Consider the following 24,209-nt stretch of genomic DNA (forward strand, 5'->3'; position numbering starts at 1 on the left):
TCACATTATTGCACATATGAGATTAATTTACTCCCTGCAGTACACAGAGTGATGTTATTACAGGAAAATCAATGTCCCTCTTGTTGTTCTCTGGGGCTGGATGGGGTGTATGCACATCTGCTCTCATAATGCAATTGCTGACCTTGCTGTCAGAGAGCGAACCAGTGAGAGAGGCAGAGAGAGGCTGCGGCGAAACGTCCGACCGTGTTGTTTATCAAAGCTTTATCGAGCCTCTCTGTTCTCACAGACGTGTGACATCAGATTGTGGGTCAGCCAGCCACGGTGCACTCCAGCTGAGAAAACGCCAGCATGTGTCGACAGAGGAAGATAACCTTCACAGATTCCTGCAGAAAACAGGACTTTTATAAATGATAGTGTGGATTCAGATTCGAGAGTATTTAAAGTTAATACAACATGGCCGTCTTTAAATTAGAAAATGTAACGTCTAAACATCCTCGTAGTCAGATTTCATTAACTCTCACAGTGCCTAGAAGGACAATGGTGCTCCTGAATGACCTCTTGACCTTTTTTAAAAGAAAGGGCCGTATTAAAAAGGGGGGGAGGGGAGCTTTGGGAGAGGAAACCACCCTTTTTACCCAGTGAGTTTGCCCTCTATTATCCCACCCCCTCTCTCTAGCTGTGTGTGTGTGTGTTTTCTACTGCAAACTTGATGGGAAGCCAGTGAGATAGATGAAGCAACTGGAGTGCCATTTCGTGCCAGGAAATATCAACTGAGGCCACGTCAATAACCACAAAATGATCTAAGCCATAAATAATCAGACACATGAACTGTTGTAAATGTAATTTTGGAAACTGATGACTTCTGCTTGTATCCGTTTTATATCCTTGTAAACTGAATATGTTTGAGTATCCTGTTGGGTGGCTGGATGGAAAAAGCAAGACATTTAAAGATGTCCGCACAGAATTTTTGAACTGATTTTCTACAGGAAAGTCATCCTGAAAAGTTTTGGCTTTGCTACTCTTGACTTAAAGTTGTGGTAATGCCTGTTTAAATGTCCCGTAGTACGTGTGACCTCGATCAGATGCTTTCGGTTGCCATCAACAAGCTTCTGGGATAATTCCGGCTGGATATTTGACCACTCTTCTTGGCAGAATTGCTAGAATTAATTTAAATTTGTTGGCTTCCTGTAATCTTACAGTTGCTCTTACACGTAGTCAACAAATCTTCGATATGGTTGATGTTAAATTTGAGTCTCTTTCATCCATTTAAAAACTGGTTTTTATGTGTGTTTTAGATTATCGTCCTAGTGGAACACCCAACTGTGTCCAAGTTTCAATTGTCTAGCTCAGAGGGGTCAAACATAAGGCTCGAGGGCCAGAACAGGCCTAGCAAAGACTCCAATCCGGCATCCAATTATGGCTTTTACTTAAAGTTACATTTTATAATTACCTTCCATAAAATTTAATTAAGACTTTCACATCCAGGAGGCAGCATTTTGCCACTTGGTGTGTTGAGATGTGTTTAGAGCTATCCTGCTGTTTATGTTTTAATATTCTTCTTAGATACTCAAGAGGCATTGACATTTGAAAGCCAGAATTGAGTATTTCTTTCTGTTCTGTTAAAAGAGGGTTTTTTCTTCCAACTGTCACCAAGTTTTTGGTTTTACATAGTAGTCCAGCACAGATCAGCTCATACATAGTATGAAACATGATTGTAGCGTTATAGCTAGCAAGTAATGATCCCAAGTTCCAATTATATAGAAGTCTATGTGAAAATTGTCCTCAGGTCTTTTTGCTCTGAACTGTTGTAGACTGGTCATCCTTATTTTGAATTGTAAGTATGATTGTTGAGGATATGCTAATTAGCAAACAAGGGGGTGGTTTCACAGTTGCATCTATCCCTCTCTCACCACATCTAATTTCAAAGGAACAAGGTGGTGATGAAAATGCTGAACTCATAAACTCATAATGAAATTTCCCCAAATAGTGAAAGGCAGCAGAGTGACTATGTCCATCATTTATATACAGGCTATGCTTTCAGTCTACTTGGTGCAATATATGTAAGTCAAACCAGGGAACTGCAGAAAAAAAAATCTTCCTTTAAATCCAAGCATGGCAATCCATATAACTCAAGAAAAAAAAAAATAAATAAAAGAAAACCCTGTGCAATTTCTGAAGAAATAACAAACTAGCATGGCTTACATTATATAACAAATAAAGCTGACACTTTAAAAAATATATAAACTCCATCTCCAAAGGTTGACTCTGTTCATCTGGAAGTAGCGTTTTCACGTCCAGATGAACAAAATCAGCCTTTGGAGATTTACTTACCTGGATGATTGAGAATGCATCAAGATATATAAACTCCAGTTTCCTTTTAAAAAAAGTTTCCCATACCCTTTCAAATAGTTATAATAAGGCTTATAGTAAAATACAATAAAGAAATATGTATTAAAATAATTTCTCTTATTTAGTGTGTAACATTTTCTTCCTTTTCAAAAATAATGGTATTATATTTTAGGCATTTAAAAGACTGAGGTTGTATTTATAGTCAATGGTAGCTACTTCATTGATGGCTTTGGATTATTTTAAATTATACAAAAGATACCTCAGAGGGTATAAATGCTCACCACAGTTATTCAAGTTATTCAGTACAAAAGGATGCTTAAACTCTTGTACAGCCTTGCCTTATATGTATTACATCTGTATCAGGCCACAGAGCTGCTCCATTGAGCTCTATTATTGTTATTAATATTAATATTTATAATAATACATAATAATACATTAGTTATTAAGATGATCTCAAGCTGCAGCAATAAAGTGAAATGAGCATTAATTAATTAATATAGATGATTCAATATAATAACGTATATGATTCTGAAAACAAGTGCACTTGCTTTACGTAAGATAAGATAACTCTTTATTGTCATTGCACAGTCATACATAGTACAATAGTACAGTGAAATTGGAAAACTGCCCCATGTCAGGAAGACTTGGAAAAACAATTAAAAAAATAAATAATTACACATGGCGATAACATGGAGTTAAGATTAGTGCCATTTCTGATATGACCTCACAGTCTAAATACTTGTTTAGTCACTTTGTAAAACAGTTGTACAAGTTTTTCTTTCTTTTTTCCTTTTTTTAATACACTGAACAGACCTGTTAATATTCTTTAACAAAAGGATGTATTTAACACATCTGTATGGGGGGTGTTTTTCAAGTTGTTTGTTAGATTTGCCCCCTCCCCCCGCCGGCTCTTACGCCCCCCTTTTAAAAAGCTGGGGCCGCCTCTGCAGCGTTACCTGCTCCTGAAGGAAACAATTTGTTTCCTTCAGAAACTATGCGGGGGTGTCTCTCGCCTGTCTCTCCTCCTGTCTGTCGGCTCGCGTGTCTGTCTGTCTCACACAGTCTGTGAGGTTTGTTTGACTGTGTGAGACAGACAGACACGCGAGCCGACAGACAGGAGGAGAGACAGGCGAGAGACACCCCCGCATAGTTTCCGTCAGCCGGGTGACGTCTCCGCCTCTCGGCCGTGTGCAGCGTGACGTTACGGCGCTGTAGTGGAGCCTCTAGCTGCATCTTGTTGACGCTCCGCCAGGCTTTTCCAGTACTGAGAGGACCCCGGGAGAGTGAGGACGGCCGATACACAGCGTCCAGGCAAGTGCTCGCCGTTTCAAAGGACGGAGCCGGTTAAATGGGCCCGTTAAGGAGGGACGGGAGGTTGGTTTGTTAGTAGCGAATCCGAGCCGGTGATTAACGATTATGGTTGAATTCCTGCGTTTGGCCGACAGTGAGTAGCGGAGTGAAGGGGAGCGAAGCTAATCTGCTTTAGCCTGCCGTATCGGTGTCTATCTGGGGTTAGCCAGTCGTGATGTTAACGCTTTCCGTGCTCTCGGTAAGCCTGCTTTATTAGTCTCTGCGCGGGGTTAGCCTGCCTTAATATGGTGGCTGTTTATCCCCCCAACGGTCGCGGTCAATGCTTACAATGTATATGAGCGCTGAAGTCGGTTCTGCCTGCTTTACTCTGGTTGTTATTGCTGCTGGGGGAGGGAACTGGGCAAAAGTGAGCCCGTCTGTACTCACGGGAGCTGGGTTAGCCTGCTTCACAGCCCTCTGAGCTGTTCAGACTGCTATACGAGCGGCTGTATCGGAGCAAGGCTGACTGGGGTGGTCGGGCTAGCTAGCGCTATGATGATTTAGTGTTAAAGGACCCGAGAGCTGCTTCTCAGCGGGTTTCCAGTTTTTTACACTCAGAACATATTCTTATTTTAAATAATCTAGCACTCATATATTTAATATTAAACACCTATTGCAAGTGTTTTGACCCTTAGTGACAAGTGTTCTACCTGTGTTTGGGGGGGATTGGAGAGGGGAGATTGCCACGGGTTTAAACCTCACCGTGCCCTCACCAAAATCGGCGTGTGCGCATAAATGCCCAACCGCGGTGCCTTCACCACACCACAGCAGACTGTATCGCAGACAGTGAATGTCATTATCAGCACTGTCTGCATACCAGTGCCGAGCCAGCAGAGGAGGCGAGGTAGAGGCTGCAGAGTGGAGTTGGAGGAGGAGGGGGATAGTTGGCGTTATACGCGGTGTCCTTGCACCAAAAAAAAGGGTACTAAGAAGTAGTGCGGGTGACGTGAATAAGTCCAGCTCGGGCGAGAGGCTGCGCGAGAAAAGACGGTTTGTGTCTTGGGGGAAGCAAACCGAGATAGATTTGTTTAAAAAAACACGAGAAAAATCGGGGCAAACGCTCCTTTATGTCAGCCACTGATTTGAATTTTGCCGTGTTTATGGCTGTTTTTGCCAGTCGGCCCACGGTGGTATTTGCCATTATTACGCCCACAAACATCCACCCGTTTCAGAGGTTTTGCACCGCGACAGCTTTTTTTCTTCTTCTCGTCAGTCGGTGGAAAAAAAGAGAAAACGTCGGGATGCTAAAATTTGCAGAAGCATGCAAAACCATGTCTTGTGGTTAATTAACCGAGTCTGCCTGTTTACCTTTTTGACAAGCCAAAAATTCCGTTTGGCGTGTGTGTGCGTGCGTGCGTGTGTGTGTGTGTGTGTCTCTCTCTATGCGTGTATATATAGAGAAAGAGCATTTCGTTACCACACCAGAAAGCGTATCATCAGAGCCGAAGTGCATGGAATCTGCTGTCTCTTGCTGTCATATTGCAGCACCATAATGCAGCCATTACCAACTACAAGGCGTTTTAAATTCGGTAAAGCCGCTCGGTGTTTACCTTATTAGTAAAATCCGAGAGTTAAAAACAAAAAAGGCAGACGGAGGGAGAGAGAGATTGGGGGGACATCGGTTTCCACAGTGCTGAATGTCAAGCTGTGAGAGGATTGAGGGAAGGGGATGACTGCTGTTAACGCTTTTATCAGTTGTTTTTCACGGAGTTGATGGGGTCAGCGTGGGGTAAGCACACCTACGGGAGCGCACAATGTGGCTGGGAAGGGCACTTTCATTTGCAAAGTGAAATGTTTTTGAGCATTGTGGATCAGCCGCTCATTAACAATGTAATGACGGGGGAGAGGGGGGTAAAGGTAGGGTGTTGGTGGTTGTGGTGGTGGAGAAGGATTTCTGTTTGTCTTGTGTGGTCAACTGGTTTGGCTTGTTAAAATTCTCACTCAGCGCTGAGAAGTTTTCTCGTTTGAACCTTTGGTGGATGCAAATTTCTTCCTCTGGGGTTCAATTACAAGAGCCAAGAAGAAAACCCCCGTGTTTGTGTGAAGTATGGTAATGGCCATTTGGTATAGCGGGCCAAGCTGACAGCCGATGACTTGTTCAACAACCCCGCAGGGACACCATTAAACCTTTAATGCTCCAGATATTTTTTCAGTTTGTTCATCTGTCTACAGGAAAGGTAGAAAAGACTGTGATTAATTTTTTATTTCTATTTTTTCCTTGTGTTTTCATGCTCAGGGAACAGATCAGACGATAGAAATCTTCAGTAACGATCATGCATGTGTCTCATCGCCAGAAGATTTGAGAAGAGTTAAGGAGGAAAAGAGACCCAGAGGAATACGAGAACTTGGTCAGCTCGCAGAAACGACAATAACCCTGTGCTTAGATATGGCCAGCACCCAGACCAGCCTGAAAACCCCTTTCAAAGACTTGACCTCATTCAAGGGCAACATGAAACGGCTGTACAGAGAGCGGCTGGAAGACGCGCCCATCAAGAAGCGCGTGATGGCAGAGATCAACCTGAAGCGTCGCAGTTTGGACTCCCTGCCCTCCCTCCCCAAAACTCCCAAGGTGAAGAGGGAGCAGACTGAGGACCCACGCCCTGACTGTGACATGGACATGGAAGGCCGGGCTGAACTGCACATTATGGGCTCTACTAAAGCCCTGGACCTGAGCCCTGGGCTTAAACACACACTGGCCCAGTTCACCCTCAGCAGTCAGAGCTCCCTCGGGGGCCCGGCTGCCTTCTCTGCGCGTACGGGCCATGAGCATTCCCAGGCCGGCATGCCCCCCCTGCCCTCCCCTCCTGTTTTGGGAGGGGGCCCTTTGCTGGTTCCTTGCGACAGCTCTACTGAACTCACCCACTCTCTGCTGGAGGGAGAGTCCATCTCCTGCTTCGTTGTTGGGGGCGAGAAGCGGCTCTGCCTGCCCCAGGTGCTCAACTCCGTGCTCCGCGACTTCTCACTGCAGCAGATCAACACCGTGTGCGACGAGCTGTACGTCTACTGCTCTCGCTGTGACGCCGAGCAGCTGCACATCCTAAAGGTGCTGGGCATTCTGCCGTTCAACGCGCCTTCCTGTGGCCTCATTACACTGACGGATGCACAGCGGCTCTGCAACGCTCTGCTGCGTCCTGGTGCAGCCCTGCCTGCTGACCCCAGCGGTAAGCTGTCAGCCCAGGGCCTCCTGAAGGAGAGTGAAGCCAGCTTCCAGGTGGAGCACCAGTGTCTGGGGAAGTGCCAGGGTCTCTTTGTGCCCCAGTTCTACACCCAGCCCGAGGTGCCCTGCATCCAGTGTGTGGAGTGCCAGTTGCTCTTTTCACCGCAGAAGTTTGTCATGCATTCGCACAAGTCACCTGATAAGAGGACCTGCCACTGGGGCTTTGACTCAGCCAAGTGGCCCTGCTACCTGCAGCTTGCCAGAAAGTACCAGGGGACCCCGGAGGAGCCCAGACTCAAGCAGCTGCTGGACGAAGTCAAAGAGAAGTTCCACTATCAGCTCAAGAGGTCGCTAGACAAAGTAAGTGCACCTGTTTAGTGATACCCGTGTAAGCTGAGTGTGTCTTTGCTTGCTATAAATCCTCATTCATCACCATTCTGCTGTTTGACTGGTGAAAGCTTTTCTCTTGAATTAAAGTCTCCATATTTGTTTGTCTAGCTGACACGTCCTCTGTCCTGCCCTCTTCCAGACTTGTGTTTTGTGTGTTGGGCTCATTTGAATAAAATGGCTGGTGTTTTCTTAAACCAGTGTTGACCTAGTGTGTGTGTCTGAGGCCTGGGACAGGTGGTGACATCTGCCTGGGCAGGTCTGATCAGACGAAGTTAGGCCAGCTGGCCACAGCTGAAGGGGAAGTGCATCATTTGTCCTCCGGGTCACCTGGAGGTCGGTGGGAATGTCACTGAACAAAAGGCCAATATGCGAGGCTCAGGAAGCAACCCTGAAACTCTGGTACTGGAGTTATCTGTCAGCACCAAGGTTATTATAGCCAACAAAGACTTTTAAAGGGAAAAGAAAGAAAACTAAGTGACACAATATTGCACTTACAACTAACTGTAGAGGAAATGTTTAGTTTGAATTATTGTTTAGTCAAATTTGGTATCGGAACCTACCTGTATGAGGGTACATGTCTATGGGACCGAGTCAGCTGCCTTCAAAAAGTGCTTTATTCATATTGTAATATCTAATCTGTACTTCTGAGAGAGATGCCCATGGCAAAAGCCCTCCATTTTTATAAACCTAACTAGTAAAATGAATAAAATCTAAACTGAAACCTAACATTTTCAACTATTAAAAACTAAACTGAAACAGGGAAGCCCACACTGGAAACTAACTGTAGCTAAACAGAGTTAAAAAGGAAATAAGCTGGTCCCTTTTTTACTGACTAATAACTGGCCAGTTTACCCAGGTTTACTTCATCTCCATTCTTTCAGCACAGTCTGAGATAATGGCTGATGGAAAGGAAATCTCGTGCCGTTCACAGCTTAGGAGCTTTTTGGCTGGTTTAAAAAAATGAATGTTGGAACAGTCTACACGTACTGAAAGCCACACTTTCAGTAGTGGAACATCAACCGATGTTAAGCAGGGCTGTGCAGTTAATTGAAGCTTAGTTTCCGTTATAGTTTTGACTGGCAACATTTATTAAAAGAAATTTATCTTATTTTAACTTTCAGCAGACCACTTAGCTTTATTTAGTCACTCCCAGCACTTTGGAATGGGTTTATATTTGATTTGATTGTGTGTTTTTTTTTTTTTTTTTTTTTTTTTTTTTTACTGCTCCTATGTATTTTTTTTTGTTTTTTTAAGTTGCTGTGTAGAAAAAAAAAATCATGCCAGTGCAATATAGAAGCCACAAGGGCAGCGATCCTATTGAAAGGTCAGTGTTTAGAAGAGGAGGAGGGGGAGAAACTCCAGCTCGTTTCACTGCTATTAACTGGTTTATGTCGTCTCATGACCTCTCTGTGACCACAGCGGACTACCCCGGTTTGCACTGTATTCTGGGTGAATGGCTGGTTAGCTCACACGCAAATCTATATGCATGTTTTTGGTGAAGTTAGCTGTCATTGTCAGGATTTATATGTCACTACTTGGCAGCTGGTTGCATGCAAGACTGAGCAGAGTTTGTGCAGAGTGTGAGGTTTGTACGGCTCAAGACACACAACTTATGTGTGCGAGACAGAGGAATTATTTGCCTTTTGCGAATGCATCGGAAATAGCATCTACCGTCTCGCCCAGCGTCCTGACCACATTCCTGTCTCGCTTCTTCCCAGCCGGTATGCATGTTGGAAGCCACAGACGTTCTTTCTGAAAGCCAGAGACATTTTTGTAGCTCAGAGGGAAACTAGCGCACAAACTACTGCACCATGTACCTAATGTCGAGGGGGCTGATGAGTCCCGCAGTATCAGTGGTGTGTGTGTTTATGTGTGAGACACATTGCCCCTGTGTGTGTGTGTGTGTAGGCCAGTATGACACATCTTTGTTTCTCTGTCTCACACACTCACACATTGCCAGGCCCTCTGGAGCATGTGTCTCACCACAGTTTCAGGTGCTGTCTCCTCTGTGAGGTGGTGATTTTTTTTTTATTAATTTTTTTCTCAGTCAAAGTTTTTTTTTTTGTTTTTTTTTCTCTCTCATTTTCTTCTTCTAGTTAAAACCCCACAAACACCAGAACATGGTGTTTGTGGGGTTTTGGTTTCAGTGGAAATGGTTTTTGCAGGGTTAACAGCAGTGGTGAAATTTTATGTAACAGTTATGCTGGTGTTGACAGAGACAGACAAAGTCACAAATGGCTAAAATTCCTGGAAAGATGTTTGCATGAGAGTGTCCAGGAAGCAGGTGACTTGATAGAGGATGCCAGTATAAGCTTCACACCACTCCCTCCTGAACAGATTTACGAGTGTGTGAAAGGTCAGTGACCGGAGGAACACGATGACCTCGTACTGAAGTCAGGACACAGGGGCTCTCCCTTCACATTCAGCCACTCTCTGTTTGTGTATTCCTGTAATGAAAGTGTGCGTTAACTGAACAGGAAGCGAAACAGACGGACGTGTCTCTCACCCTGAACATCCTCCAGACTCTCTGTGTCCAGCCGCCTCCACCGCACTGGCTGCGTGACTCATAGTTTCCACATCCCAGTTGGTGGACGGCCAGGCAGGCAAGCTCATAGTTGAGTCTTCTTTTTAGAAAGATGGCTCGCCTTCGTGCGTGTTGGTCTAACCCCAAATGTATACTGTTACCCAATGTCCCTTATTTACACACAGTGTCAATGTGCACATTTACAAGCAGTTTTAACAGAGATTTCTGGGACCTCATAGAAAACAAGAGGGGAGCTTTCTGGAATCCCCCCCCAGTCCCCCCCAGTCCCAAATCCTGCTCGGACTGTTTGGCTTAAAAAGGTGCAGTTAAAAACTCCAGGACCTGCGCTCCATAAAGGCGCTTTGTGCCTGGAGGCAGTGCTAGCCTGTCTACTGATCCCTGCTGTGTAAACAGTTTACTAGACACAACCAACGCACACAGCAACAAGCTGAAACCTTATCACCGGAGTCACTTTAGTATTCGACAGACAATGATTTCATTTTGACCTCAGGGTTTGTTACAGACGCTCATTCTTTAGACTGAAAATGGTTCCTCATATTTTTAAAGCCATTTTCAAATGTATTGTGTAAATAAGCTCATGCTACTAAAATTTTTTTTTACACTATAAGCGAGAGAGGAAAGAGCAGAAGCAATCTGATTTGATATTTTGGGCTTGTCTCCTAACGCTAATGAGCAGCCCCAACATGGTGGGTGTAGCAGTTTGCTGCTTTTCCTTTTTTTTTTTTGCCCCAGCCTTGTTTGTAGCGTTGTGCTGGCCCCGAGTCAGAAGTGTCAGACGGAGAGAACAGCCTTCCTCTGTCTGTCTCCCTGGCCGGGTTGACACAGTGGCTGCGGCACAGACGGCAGACAGCTGCATCTTTCTGGCTTCCTCTGTTTGCTATTTGGAAACCAGTGACTTCATTACCGCAGACCGGTGCAGCTGCACTCTCTGGCTGTCTCCTGGGCTGTTTGTCTGTCTGCTTGTCAGTCTTTCTCTTGGGCGGTGTCTAATTGGATTTTGGCGAGCATGCTAATCGTTCGCTGCGCCTGCCTTCTTCATTTACCTCCCCTCGACATTCAAACTGCCTGCCTTCTCTTGGATTCCTGCCCTCAGACCCGCAGTCTGGTCTTCACGCTGCCACCCATTGCTCACCATTACCCCCTTTCTCCCAAATCAGACGTTCTCACATGTATCCGTAAACAGTCAATGCCCCCTCCCTGGCCCCAATTGGCGAACAGTAGCAAAGTAGGCAGCCAAATGACCCGATAAGTCAATCATTACATAAGCAATAAGACCACTTGTGCGCTTCTGCGAGGTGGATGGGGAAGAAAGGCCAGCGCCTATTGATCGGGTCTCCTTGATGGATATGGCGAGTTGCCGGGTGACACGAACACTGAATAGAGTGGGGGTGGGTGGCAGGGGAGGGTGCATCAAGAGGAGAAGGAGGAAGAAGGAAACAAGAAGAGTGAAAGGAGCAGACTTTTATTTTTTTTTTTTTTTTTTTTTTTTTTTTTACAGAGGGCACAGCCAGTGTTACATAAGTTCCTGTCTGTGTTCAGACATGCGAATCAGTGTTCCAAGTTCACTTCTCTACTGCTTCTGCTGTCGCATGCATTCATTTGAAGCAGCATCGGGCAACACGGTATCTTTGACCGCCTGAGGGCAAGAAACTTGAGCAAATAAGAGAAGTAAAGGCTATGAAAGGATGTGAGGTTAGAGCCAGGACACGTTGCCCTGAATATGGTTTACTCAAAACTGCTCCACTTTTTAGTTATTTATTTATTTGGGGTGGGGGGTTTGGCCTCTGACCTCAAATTTCCTTTCTTCCAACGTGAAATTAACCTCAACCTCAAATGTTGCTTGTAACAGCCCTCTTTATTGGCCAATCACATGCCTGCTAGCTTGTATTTCCCCAGCTAACAAGAAGGACACACATACACATATTTCTGTCTGTTTGTGCATTTTCCTTAGAACAATTGTCCCCTTATACTGAATACACGGCCGCTTTTTGGACGCTGGCCCACACTAACCTACAGTCTATTAGGCCTGTATGTAGTTTGGTGTGGGAGACAGTCTGTGTATAACGAGCCATGCCTTGGCCCATGTTTGCAGCCTGTTGTAAAAGGCCTAAAAGGGGCCTCTCAAGGTAGGAGGGGCTTAGCTGAGGGGCCTCTGGTATGTCATCGTCAGGTCAGTGCCAGTATCATAGCTCTATAACAGAGTTGCAGCTCGCTGGAGGAGTGCCCAAACCATTACTTCCTAGTCTTTGTCTGAAATAGATAAGAATCATCCTTTAAAGCTTTAGGTTTCACATGACCACAGGCCTCTGCCACAGTTCATCAGCCTGTGCCGTTCACCACAGCCCCACATTTAGAAATGTACCATCACTGGGCTGGAACAGCTGCTGCTCTTTATTTTGGATAATAAAGTAAAAATAAGAGGAAACTGTGCTGCTCCGGGCCTGACGTGAGCCTGCCGCAGCAGTGGGCAGCACAGACAGGTCTGTCCAGATACAGCGGAGCCTCTGCCACGTCTGCCAGCACTCACACAGACTAAACACATTTGCCAAGCCCCTCCCCGCTAAACGTCCTGCGGGCTTTTAAAAGAAGCCTCGACGGATGGCCTATTTGCATGTTCACTGCGCTCTTGCTCGCTCCCCCTCAGGGCGCCAGACCAGTTTGCTGCTTCTGAGGAAAACGAGATTGAGAACAAAGTGAGAATAGTGGGGCTACGAGTTCAAACAAGATGCAAGCAGAGAGAGGTTTCTGGATCAAAACACGCCTGACTCGTTTGCTTAGTTGGCTTTAGAAGAAAACAGAATAATGAGGAGTTTTGGTATTAATTAATCGATCAGTTGACGAGAAGATTAACTGTCCACTGTCAGGTCTTCCTGAAAGACAGCCGGACAGGTTGTGCGTGTTGTGAGCTGCTACGCTGGTGGGTATACTGTAAAGGGGCTGTGTGTGTGTTGTGTGCAAGTAGAGAGAACGCGTTTGCATTTGAAAGACTCCTCTGTGCGGCCTCCCGGTGGGAACGGTGATTAATGAAGATATAAATGGAGAACCCCGGAGACGCCGCTTTCCATAGGAGCACCATGTACACATCAGACAGTACACGTAGACGCCCGGCATATGGGCAGTGTTATAGTTTCTCCTACAGCCCCAATCTCCGAGACAAGCAGATAAACAACGGATATCAAAGGCGTGTCGTTGAATCCCAATGGGCTGCCAACCGCAATCCTGGCCAAAACGCATATCAGTCATGCGTACTGCAGTTCTGTGAAAAGCAGGGGGAAATACTGACTAATAAATCCCCATTTATTTCCCTGATGGGTAACGACTTGTTTTTTCCACACAAGTGTGTTCCTGCCTGTTTGATTTTCTCTCCATTTGCCTCTATCAAACTGAACCTAGTTGCGATGCCTTGTTGTGACCTTAAGCTTGGAGTCTCAAATTGAAGCACAGTGAACCGCTTGCTCTAGAAGTCTTTCAGTCTGTATACCCTGTAGGGCTGCCACGATTAGTCGACTAGTCACGATTACGTCGACTATCAAAATCGTCGACGACTGATTTAATAGTCGACGCGTCGTTTGAAGCTTTGTAAGATCACAAAAGACGCAGGAATAAGTAGCAGGATTTAAGAGTGTAATAACGGACTGAAACAGAAGATGGCAGCACTGCATGTACAAGGATGTCAGCTGCCGTTAAACCCCGAAGAAGAAGTAGCTCTGTCCCAGAATTCATAGCGCAGCCCAGCTCAGTTTCCAACAATGGCGGCAGCTACTTAGTTTTACTATTACTCTTGTTATTCTTTATGGGTCACAAAATAAACATTTAACATATTTTCAGGCGAGAATGTAGCTGTGTAAACCTCAAATATCTGCTCAGTTTATCAGGACACCGCATATTTTCAAAAGCGCTCCGACGTTTTCGGAGACGTCTGTTACCCACTAGCTCGATAGCTATCCGGGGGCTAGGTCACTAGAGCCGTGAGAACACCGGACTCCCGGCAAATCGTTTTCAAACCCACCGCCGTCTTTCACTACTCAGGTTAAACATGATATATAAGTCACTTAGATAACTTAAAAATGTTATTGTTTGGCTTTTTTTGTATTTTATTTGTTCCTGAGTAAATCGGTTTGGCTGAGATTAAAGTTATAGTTTTTACACAGCTGAATAAAGTCAAGCAGACAGCTGATTATCAGAAGTGTGAGATGCTCGAGAATATACTCCGGTGTCCTGTTATATTTTAGATAGCAAGGAGTTTATTAAACTTCACTGAAACAATCTGCAAATTTCATTCAAATTTAATAAACTATCATCTTGTCTTTCTTTATTTTTAGTTAGCACAGACCTTAAACACTTAAAGCTGTAAGCTAATGATAGTTATATAAGAGCAGATGCTGCTGGTGCAATAAGCTGTACGTTTTATGTCCAATGGATGATGATCTGATTAGTCGACTAATCGCAAAAATAATCGGTGACTAGTCGACTATCAAAATAATCGTTTGTGGCAGCCCTAATACCCTGTAAATCCTCCTCTCTCCAGGAGCCTGGGTGATGTTGCTCCGGGCAAATCTGTGAAGTTAACAACTGGGAAATGGACTGCATTAATAAGGATGGGGAAAAGGGACATTTTAAGCTTTGCCCAGTCTCCTCTCTTCCCATTTTCTCTTGATGTGTTTATCTCTCCGCTATTCCCACCTGCAGTGACGACACTCATGGGACTCATCCATCTCTGGGATGTTTCTTAAGCCACTAGATATGCAAACATACAGTCTTCTTTATACCATATCCTCCTGGGGTCCAAACCAGCTCATCTAGATACTGTAAATGGAGGACTCCTGGATCTGGATTTCCCTCTGGATCTCCAACAGCACCACTGCAACTGTTCACAACCTAAACTAAGTAGCAGACAGTCCTTGAGGTTGTTGACCTCCAGATGCAATTAATTACTTAACAGCATCCATAAAAGGTATAGTATGGGTTTTTATTTGAGTATACTTAAGCTATGGGAGCATAATTAAGGGTTGCATGGGTTGGGGCTTTGGAGTGCACTTCAGCATCCTTGCACGCAAGCTAAGAGAAAAGTCTCTCCATCGCCACCGAGCAATAAAGTGGCGTGTCTACAAGGTTTGACACTTATTCTTTGCGTGTCCAGCTCTTCTTTTGGGCTTTCATGTAAAAAAACAAAAAAAACAACAACAACTTTGTTATTAAAGGAGGCTCAACCTTCATGGAGACTTATTGCCCTTGACTTTATCTTCTGACGAGTTCCTTGTGGTTTACAGTCTGGCTACAGTTTAACCAATTCCTGTGACAAGTGCACTTTGTTATGCCAGAAATTTTCTCTGTCATCACTATCAAAATGTGCTGGCTGAAACGCATCCTGATTCCAGATGAGTCCGAAAGCAGAGCAGTTCTTCGTAAGAGTGACTCACGCTGAGTGAAGATTTCTAGCCTTCACAGTGTACCGATGGCAAATCTTTTGGCAAGGTCGCCTTTTTCTGTCAGCTGCTCTGGCAGACATCCAATCTGCCTCATTTTCTATTCTGTAAAGCAGCAGAGGAGCGAAGGCTGACTCTGAAATTTCAAACCCCAAAACTCTCAAAGTTTGTGCCATCGGAGCTGGATGACAGAAGCCTCGACACAGGCTTTGAATGTGTTTGCGTGATATCTTTTATTAGAGCGATGAAAGCACAGGCTAGTGTTTGGATGACACAGTGCGGAGTCTGTGATTTAAAGGAAGTCAAAGGGTCATACTCAGTCAGAGAAGCAGCCAGACTCTCACACACAAACCCAACCAGAAACCAGCCACTTCCTCCCCCTCACCACGCCAACCCTATCCTGCAGCGTGAGTCACGGCGCTCCATCCGTGCTGCGGTCTGCTCTCCACTCATCAGCGTCACTGTGGAGCCAGGACAAAGATTTATCACCGCCCTGGTCTCTCACTCAGTCTGTTTGATCTGCACCCAGGTGTGTTCACTTAGAGCTCTGACTCAACCGTAATGAGATTTGCCAATCCCAACTGTGCTTTTCTTGGACTGCTGTCAGACCTTGCATCAGACATTGAATGTGTCTTGTGTGTTAATGAAGGAAGTCTGGCGATCGAGTTCACCTATCATAGGCTCTGGTACATGAAGCTTGGTGCAGACAGGGTGGAAATTAACAGCAGCCTTTGGCCAAATGTCGGGAGGATTTCTATGTGCAGGTTTCATCTTTTCAGTGAACCACGTTCAGGAAGAACATTTAAATTTTGCAAAGGTCTTCGGAAGGTTATTTTGAAAGCCAGAGCTTGTGAGGAAAAATGGAGGAAGAGTGACGGGAGCTGATGGATTTGCATTATGGGAGCTGTGTTTGTATGAAGGGGAGAGGGAGAGATGGAGAGGGTGTCGAGCCTGAGGGGCCCAAACAGCAAAGCCAAGCTGCCCATGCAGAGAGGGAGCAGTGGCGGCTTCAAACAAGCTCCTGCATGTAATATGGATGAGACCGGAGCTCCCTGCAGAACAGTCAGAGGACCTAGGGCCAGTTTGGATTTAACTGTCTGCTTTTCCATGTGTCTGTGATAGATTTTACCCTGCGGGTCGTTTTGGCCAGGTGGAGCTTTCTGTTTGTAGCGACTGGGATAGCCTCCTTACTCCATGTCTCTCCACCCCCCTATCCTTCCCTCCTCCTTCCCACCCGCCTTCCTCTGGCCTTGTTGCAGACAACGATGGCCAGCCAAGCACTGACATTTACTGCAGTATTCCATGTTACAACTGAGCAAGAAGTAAACAAACCGCAGATCGATACGTACGCATACGAGGTTTTAGTCAGGGGCGACTCCTGCAGTAAAACCTTTAAACCTCTCATTTAAACACCTACTTCACTGTGAGGCACTTGCCTTTGCTTCCCTCTTAAAAGGGCAAGTGTATTTGTTTCTATTTTTCACCAGACTTTTCTTCAAATGACAATTTGGGATAAATTAATGCAGGATTGTTTCCTATTTAGCTACCGAACGGCTGTTCGAAGCAGTCTTCAGCATGCATTAGGAGGCCTTTCAGTGGGTGCTGTGTAATTCATTGCAAAGAAACAGGGTCGGGCAGTGTCTCCATTTTGTTTTTTTGTCTCTCTCTGTAGTGATAGCAGTGCAATGCTGGCTTACTGACAGCCTCTCTCAGCTTTCAGTCTGCTTAGCAACGCTCGTCCTCTCTGCAGCTCTCTCACTCCCCTCTATCTCCAAGCACTCCCGAGTTGTTTCATCCAATATGAATAGTAAGCCAAGTTCCCTTATATAGAAAACCAGGCAGCTGATTTGTGTTTTTTGATGGCAACAGCAGAGTGTGTGCATCTTTGTCCCTAATTGCAGATTTGAACTAGTAACCTACCTCTGCACAGCATCCTATGGTGGCACGTTTCTCTAGAGTTTCTCTTTTGGTTTTTAAAGATGTTAAATCTCTGTCTCACACACACACACACAGGCCCAAGTAAAGCTCACGTGATGAGTACAGTCATCCACAGAGACGACAAGGGCCCACTGGCCTCATTCTCAGTCGCTGCGTCCTCCTGGGAGAACGAAGTGTGTCTGCTCGAGTCTGCGTGCACATCGGTGCGCGACAGTTTGCTCGCAGAAACGACGTCATCCTCCTACCCTTTGCTGTTTGAAGGAGCCGCTGTTTGATCAGATGTCTGCTCACTCGCGTGCGCATATGTCTGCGGCTCCTGGCTTGGTTGACTCACTTAGGTGAGCCCCCAACAGCTTTCATAATTAACGTACTGGGGTGGGGGTGGGTGTGGGCCCTGGAGAGGAAACGTGTCGCACTGAGCTGCTGTGCTAGTGATGGTGAGCTCACGTGCGTTCAGTTTGCCCTCTGTGTTTGAGTCGGGTGAAGATTAGAAAAAATAAAAAAATCACACCCTCATTTCCAGGATGAATGTTACTAGACACGTTCACTACAGGCCTATAATGCATCACGTTAATCTAATGACTTACCTTGAGTAGATGGGAGTCAGAACCATCACACTCGCATAATATTGCTCTGAACGTGACATGAACCTGGTTGGAGTTTTGTTTTTAATGTTTTTCTGTCTCTCTGCAGCAGGGAGAGCAACTAAATTACATTTCAGATATCATAGATCTTCCTCCGAATGCTACAGCCAGTCTCTCTTTTACAAGGCTGAATCATATTTCCTTTCTAAAACAGCTGTGTGATTATGGCTAAAATTGTATTATTTAGCAACACACACTGTCTGTTCATCACTATTAATCACTGCAGTGCAGGCTGATGATTTCAAGTGACATAATGCAGTTGTACTTCTTGCCACTGATGCAATGTCTGTGGATAACAACCACACAAGGCCTTTGAGTGTGTTTCATCATTTCTTCTGGGGATGCTAAGATTATATATGGCATACCGTGCCAGATTTCAAAGGGATTTCTTATATGTACTGCACCTTTTTCAAAGGTGAGAATTTGAAACCCAGCAAACATTTTTGTAGGTGTTTGACCTACGAGCCGTTTCCTTTTTTTTTTTTTTTTTCATATATATACTGTTAAAAGTACTAGATGCTCAATAAACATGACTAAATGTTCAATTTATGAACTTTGTGCATGTAATCCCTGTGAGCCAAATGCTCAGCCTTTAAACTTTAAACTGCTTTAAATGCTCAACTGCTCAAACCTTCTGTTTGCTGGGAGCAGCCAATCAGAAGAAAGCTGGTTTAAAGCTAGCGAAAAAGGAGCTAAAAAAATAGACACTTGAACTGATGTGTTTTACCAACACGCAGTATAAGACTGACTCATTCAAAGCTACTCTAGTGGAGTCCAAGAATAAGACTAGAGCTGAAAATGAGCAAAATAGAGCTGTCCTTTTTGCCCAAAACGTTGAGATATCACTTGTAAAAGGAAAGGTAGATATCTACAGGTTTATCTGTTTCTCAGGGTATTTTTTGATTATGGATTGGTCGATTAAACTATTTCAGGTCGTTTGGGGCTATACAATTACAGAAAAATCCAGTTTTCTGTCAGCTATCACCCTCCCATTTTGACCCAGGAAAACTGGTTTTATCCACAGAGTCAGTGGCAAATTAATCATTTTCACCAGAAGTATATTTTTCACCCTCTACAATAATATATACAGTGTCATAGGGGCTGTATGTATGTGAGGTGTGGGGGTGGGGATTACCTTAGTCTGTGCAGCCTACATAGTGTATTCCAGTCAGACAATTTGTCCATTCATGAGGTAACATCATTACAACCCTCCACATACACTGCTTTGAACACACACTGGAAGCTGCCGCCTGGGAGTTGACGGTGAAACATGAGAAACGGAGAAAGGGGGGGAGGGAGATGAATAGAAAAATTGATCGAGAGAGCTTCAAGAGGCGCCTTTTTGAGAAAAATTGTAACATGTTTGTTTTTTTGTTTTTTTTTATGTGAAGAATCCCAGAGAAATAGTGTTGCCGCTCTCCAAATTAAACCCCCGTCTGCCGTAAAGCTACAGTCGGTGGACAGTAGATTGTGCGTTTATTAGTGGGGAGAGATGGCTTTTATAACTCGCTTCATTTTCTGCCATAGACTGCCCATTAACCGTTTCTCCACTGGGTCCCATTTGTTCTCGCAATCAAGGCTGCAGTGTGTGGATTGTAAAATGGCTGACTGGAACTGTAGCTGTTAGAGGAAGGAGTTCAGCATGTTGTCAGGGAGAGGAAAAGCTGTGTGTGTGTGTGTGTGTGTGTGTGTGTTTGACGTGCATGTGATGACTGTCTAGACAGAGTGCCTTTGTGGCGCAAAAATGTACTCAAGGCCCGAAGCCAAACACAAGTTGGGAATGAACCTGTGTGTGTGTGTGTCTGTCGAGCATGACTGGTCTGGCTTATCAGTGTGCTTGTCTGGCTTTAGTCTTACTCTTTGTGTTTGGAAAGGGGGAGGAACAGGTGTGTGCGTGTCTGGGGGAAGGCACAGACAGACAAGCAGTCACATGCTGTCGTTCTTTCTCCTCATTTGTCTCGGCTGCCCCCCCTTTTTTATTTCCTGTTTCCTTCTGTCACCTGTTTGTCTCAGCGTCCACCTGTCAGACCTGTCCTCATGCGTGCCCTGCTCTGTTTTCTTTCCCGCTTATCTGCCGTTGCAGTGCCAAAGTGAATGAAAAATTTAGTTGAGCAATCTCCCGAGTATCTCAAGTTAAAATGTAACTGATATTTGTCAGGAACCAAACAGCCAGACCTCGAAGTGATCTCATTTCACTATGGTGAGTTAATCACAGAGCCTCTACTAAAAGTGTATTCCTTTAATTGCCCCACTTTGCTGCCCGGTTCCCCTGTGGGCTGTTATTGATTTGGCTGCTGAAACAAAGTGTGGCTCCCAGTCCGTGGATAAATGGCTTACTGGATTAAGACCTCCATATAAAACCCTCCAGCGTCTGTGTCTATGTATGGGGGCCAGGTGGGACCACCAGAGCACCCAGTAAAACCCAAATCAAACCCAGAAGACCAGCGTACAGTTGTCTGATCTTAATTGCAGGCAAAAGGATAAGCGGCTAAACCACAGCGGAGGTCGACGGATATAAAAAATTGTGATTTGAGTGGGAGCTGCACAGAGAAAGTGGTGTTGCTGCAACCACAGATTATTTCTATATTTTCCCAAATGCACAGTATGTTGTTTGATCTATTAAAAACTATGGATGCACAGTTATCAGCCAGAACCCCGTGGCCGATGGTTATCTCTCGTACAGCTGAACGATTTTAATATATGTCAGTTATTTGTTGTAAAGAACACATCTTTGTTTCCTTGGAACACAACAGGGAAATGAAGTGAATAAAAACACTCGACACTACTTTAAACATTGTGCATACCTACTTAAAGGATCAAAAACAGTGGAAAAGTCTGAGCCGTTTGGTGATTTTTGAGTTTACAGAGATAAATAAATGTGCCTTGTTTTTGCAGTTCAGCCAGGAAGTGTATATAAAACAATGTATCTCTTGCTCGATCTTTGACACAGTTGACGACTACAGCAGTACAGGATGTGGTCTAGAAACAGACAGGGTGTGACTGTCTCTCCGAGTGTGTCTGCGTACGTGTGTGTTCCTAGTCCTCTCTGACTGCCTAAAGAAACACGCACACACACAATTTTCACTTCCTCCTCTGAGAGGAAAAAGGAGAATAAGCTGCATCATTTTGTCGTCGTCCTCCTCCTGCTGCTGCTATCCGTTCAGCATCTCCATTCCTCTCCTGAATGCCAGGCACATGAATGATTGGAGGATGGGGACGCACTTACGTTCATGTCCCCTGAAATGGGTTGTGGTGTTCGTTGGGGTTTTCTTTCAGTTTTCATACCCAGCAACTGATGTCACGGTTTCAGCAGATGTGAAGAGAGTGGTTCCCAGCTGTGCGTGTGTGTGAGGGCACAGAAGGGTTTTTAAAAACACGCAAACACACTGCTGCTGTGGGATGAAAGGTCAGATCAAGGCTTGCCCACTCTTTATTATGGCCTAGATAAGATCAGGCGTGTCAAGACTTGCTGTTGTGTTTGTATGAGCTTTTTATATCCTGGGCAGGCTTTTAAAGTTTTAACACATCTGTAGTGTTTTCTCTGAACAAAGAGCAAAATATTTATAATGAAGGCAAAGAAGGGATTCAGTAATAAAATTGCAGCTAATGTTTATTTGCAATACAAGTAACTCAAATTTGCTCTACAAGGGCCTGATATCCACTTACGAGGACATTATACTGCTACTGTTCTATCGAAATTTTAAATAAATATCCTCATATGTGGTTCTCATTTTTCTTAGAAACAAAAATTAGGTAAAACCAAAAAATCAGGTAATTCTTTGTCTTTACATTCATCAGGTCACAAAATATCAAAGAGAAATTAAAAATGCATGCCGTGGAAGAGTTCAGGTCTTAGGAGGTTAAAGGTGAAACGTTACGCTTTTCTTATTTTCTTCTCTGTATATGCTGTTACAATGCTGGATACCCATATTAAACATGGTCAGACTTTGAAATAATGAGGTCAGCGTATGTGCACATAATCCCTACGAGCCTAAAGCTCAGGCTTCAGACTGCTCTAAACACTCGGTTTCAGGTAGGATTTTCTACTTTTGGCTCTGTATATTGTCAAACAGTGGGTATATTTTTATTCTGTTGTCGTCACGCATTCACATGGCTTTTGCTGTGAGCACACAAGCCCAAATAAACCTTCTGTTTGCGATGAGCAGCCAGTCAGGAGGAGTTAATACAGCTTATTTCAGTGAGAGGCTCGTGATAAGATAAACAGAGATTATTTTGATCTGCGAGTTTTGCAGACCTACTCCAGTAGAGTTTACGGAGCTGGAAATGAGCTGTAACTTCTTTTTACATAAGTTCCTGAAATGGTTTTCTGTCAGCTTATCGTGCAAGTTTGAGCTGAAGTAACCTGTGACTTTCCTGAGATTTGTTAACTAACAGAGACCGCAAGTGCCAGTTTGCTCCATCTTATGTGTATGTGTTTGTTAGAGGGGTAAGCCTGGTGTGTGTTTTATTATGCATGTATGGGGACCGGATGTGTATTTATAGCAAAGAGTAACTGCACGTGTGTGTTTATGTGCACTGAGACAGCAGTCATTTAGTGGGTCCACGTGACAGGAGTGGAGTGGCGCTTGACCTCGGGCTTGTTTGCTGTGTGTGTGTGTGTGTGTGTGTGTGTGTGTCAGTCTGCGTTGGTTCATATGTGGTTCATATAAATTACACCAAGAGTAGGAAAAAGAGACTCTGCTTGTTGTCTTGTCAGGATGAGCTGAAGGAGACTCACTTAAATGAAGTGCAGTCTTCAGGTATGAAGAAATTCACTGTCAACTTTTGTAGGTTGACAGCCTTCACCCCAGTCAGGCAGCAGCTCGTTGGCAACGTGGCGAGGTATGCAATCTACTTCATCTTGGTTCTAGCAAAAATGAACAAAAACCTCAACCAGCTGCAAAAATGCGCAGTTAGAGCATCTTTTCTTTTTTCCCTGCTCACAGGAGAATGCCATGCTCCCATTGAAATGCTCCTTTGCTGTGTGGGCTATCGCTTAAATACATTTGCTCTGCCAGACTGTGCATGCTAATGTACAGTCATGGGTGCCTGCGTAGTAAAGTGCCGCTTGTTACTGTTTGATTTACTGGCACTTTACAAAGACACACAGACACACATTAGAAAAACCACTTTCTACTCCATTAAAGCGTCTGCTGCAGAAATGTCACGTATGCTGAAAAAATGGGTCACTGTGAGTTCACATGGCTGCGGCTACATCCAGCTACACAGTGGTGGGACAAGCCAGCGTGAAGCTGCAGCAGCAGACAGACTGCTGGTGATTAGGATCAACAGAGCAGAGTTCAGCCGAGTGAGTGTGTGGAATGCTAATCCACATTGTCATAAGGCGAGCTTCAGCCTGACAAAGGGTTGGAGACATAAGGGGGTTAGTTGTGTGTTTGTGTGTTGCAGAGGCACCCCAGATAAGAGAGGTACTTCGTTATTGCAGATTAGGACCCAGTAGCAGTTTGGTGTGTTTTTAATAAAGCAAGGTGGGGGTGGGAAGGTGAGGAAAATGGTAGTAGTGCCGAAATGTGCAAATGTTTGCACTGGCACATATTCATTAAGGAAGAGAGAGTGCAGAGCAGCAGGAATAATGAGCAGGGGTGTGTGCGTGCGTGTGTGCGTGAGTGGGTGGTGGGCGTTAAGCCGTCAGCTGTCAGGTATGCAGGAGTCACTGGGAGCGACAGGCAGCCATTAGTGTAGCGCACACACGTGCATGTTTGTTTGGTCTGTGTGTGGGTACAGAACATACAGAAGTAATGGCCCACCTGCAGCCTTGTTCTTTTACTGTGTTTTCTGGGTGTTTCTCACATTTATACTAAAACCCAGACCCTGGGAGTTTCCTTTTGAAGGGTGACTATGCCTGTAACCACCATTAGTCACACAGACTGTATATCAGTGATTGCCAAAGTGTGGCCTGCGGCCTCTCTGTGGGCACTAAAAGTACTGCAGGTAGACCTAGCGATTTGTATTAAATTCTTAAATCATTTTTGAATTCACACCTTCTAAACTTTTGTGACTCGATCAAATGAAAGATTGAATCAAATTATAATCCTTTTGGTGTAATTCTTATGAGCTTTTATAGGATAACATTTATTGAGATACTTTTTCGACTGCGGTTTAATAAGTAGTTTAAAATTAGAAAACAAAGCAAAACTAATGAAGCAAAGCCATGGGTTTAAATTTTATTATTTATTTATTTATTTCCTGGTGATTTTCCTTTGGTGGAATTTCCAGACTTCTTTAGTTGGCGTCAGATATGAGGGGAAAACCCTGGACCTTAATCTGTTCTTTGTCCTTAACCATAAAACCTACAGTCTTGACCCTCAAACAGCCCCAAAATGAGCGTTGGCCAAAATGTCCTTGTTTACCAGTAATGTCCTCGCTCTCAAGGTCTAATTGGTCCTTGCAAATACAGACACACACACATGCACACACAGACAAAGGAG

General features: G+C 44.6%; 1 protein-coding gene across 1 annotated transcript in view; it reads left to right on the top strand.

Annotated features, from left to right (window-relative positions):
- Positions 1–3,532: 3,532 nt before the first annotated feature.
- The window catches only part of skila (SKI-like proto-oncogene a), a 32,867-nt gene continuing 12,190 nt past the window's right edge, over positions 3,533–24,209 (top strand). Inside the window, exons 1-2 of the mRNA XM_085378886.1 lie at positions 3,533–3,621; positions 5,897–7,177. Of these exons, the coding sequence (XP_085235012.1) occupies positions 6,047–7,177 (1,131 nt within the window). The 5' untranslated portion in view covers positions 3,533–3,621; positions 5,897–6,046. The remainder of the gene's footprint in view (positions 3,622–5,896; positions 7,178–24,209) is intronic.

The sequence above is a fragment of the Diplotaxodon limnothrissa genome, linkage group LG18, assembly GCF_057381915.1.
Source record: "Diplotaxodon limnothrissa isolate DT_005_m linkage group LG18, D_limnothrissa_male_GT1.1, whole genome shotgun sequence".
Taxonomy (NCBI): domain Eukaryota; kingdom Metazoa; phylum Chordata; class Actinopteri; order Cichliformes; family Cichlidae; genus Diplotaxodon; species Diplotaxodon limnothrissa.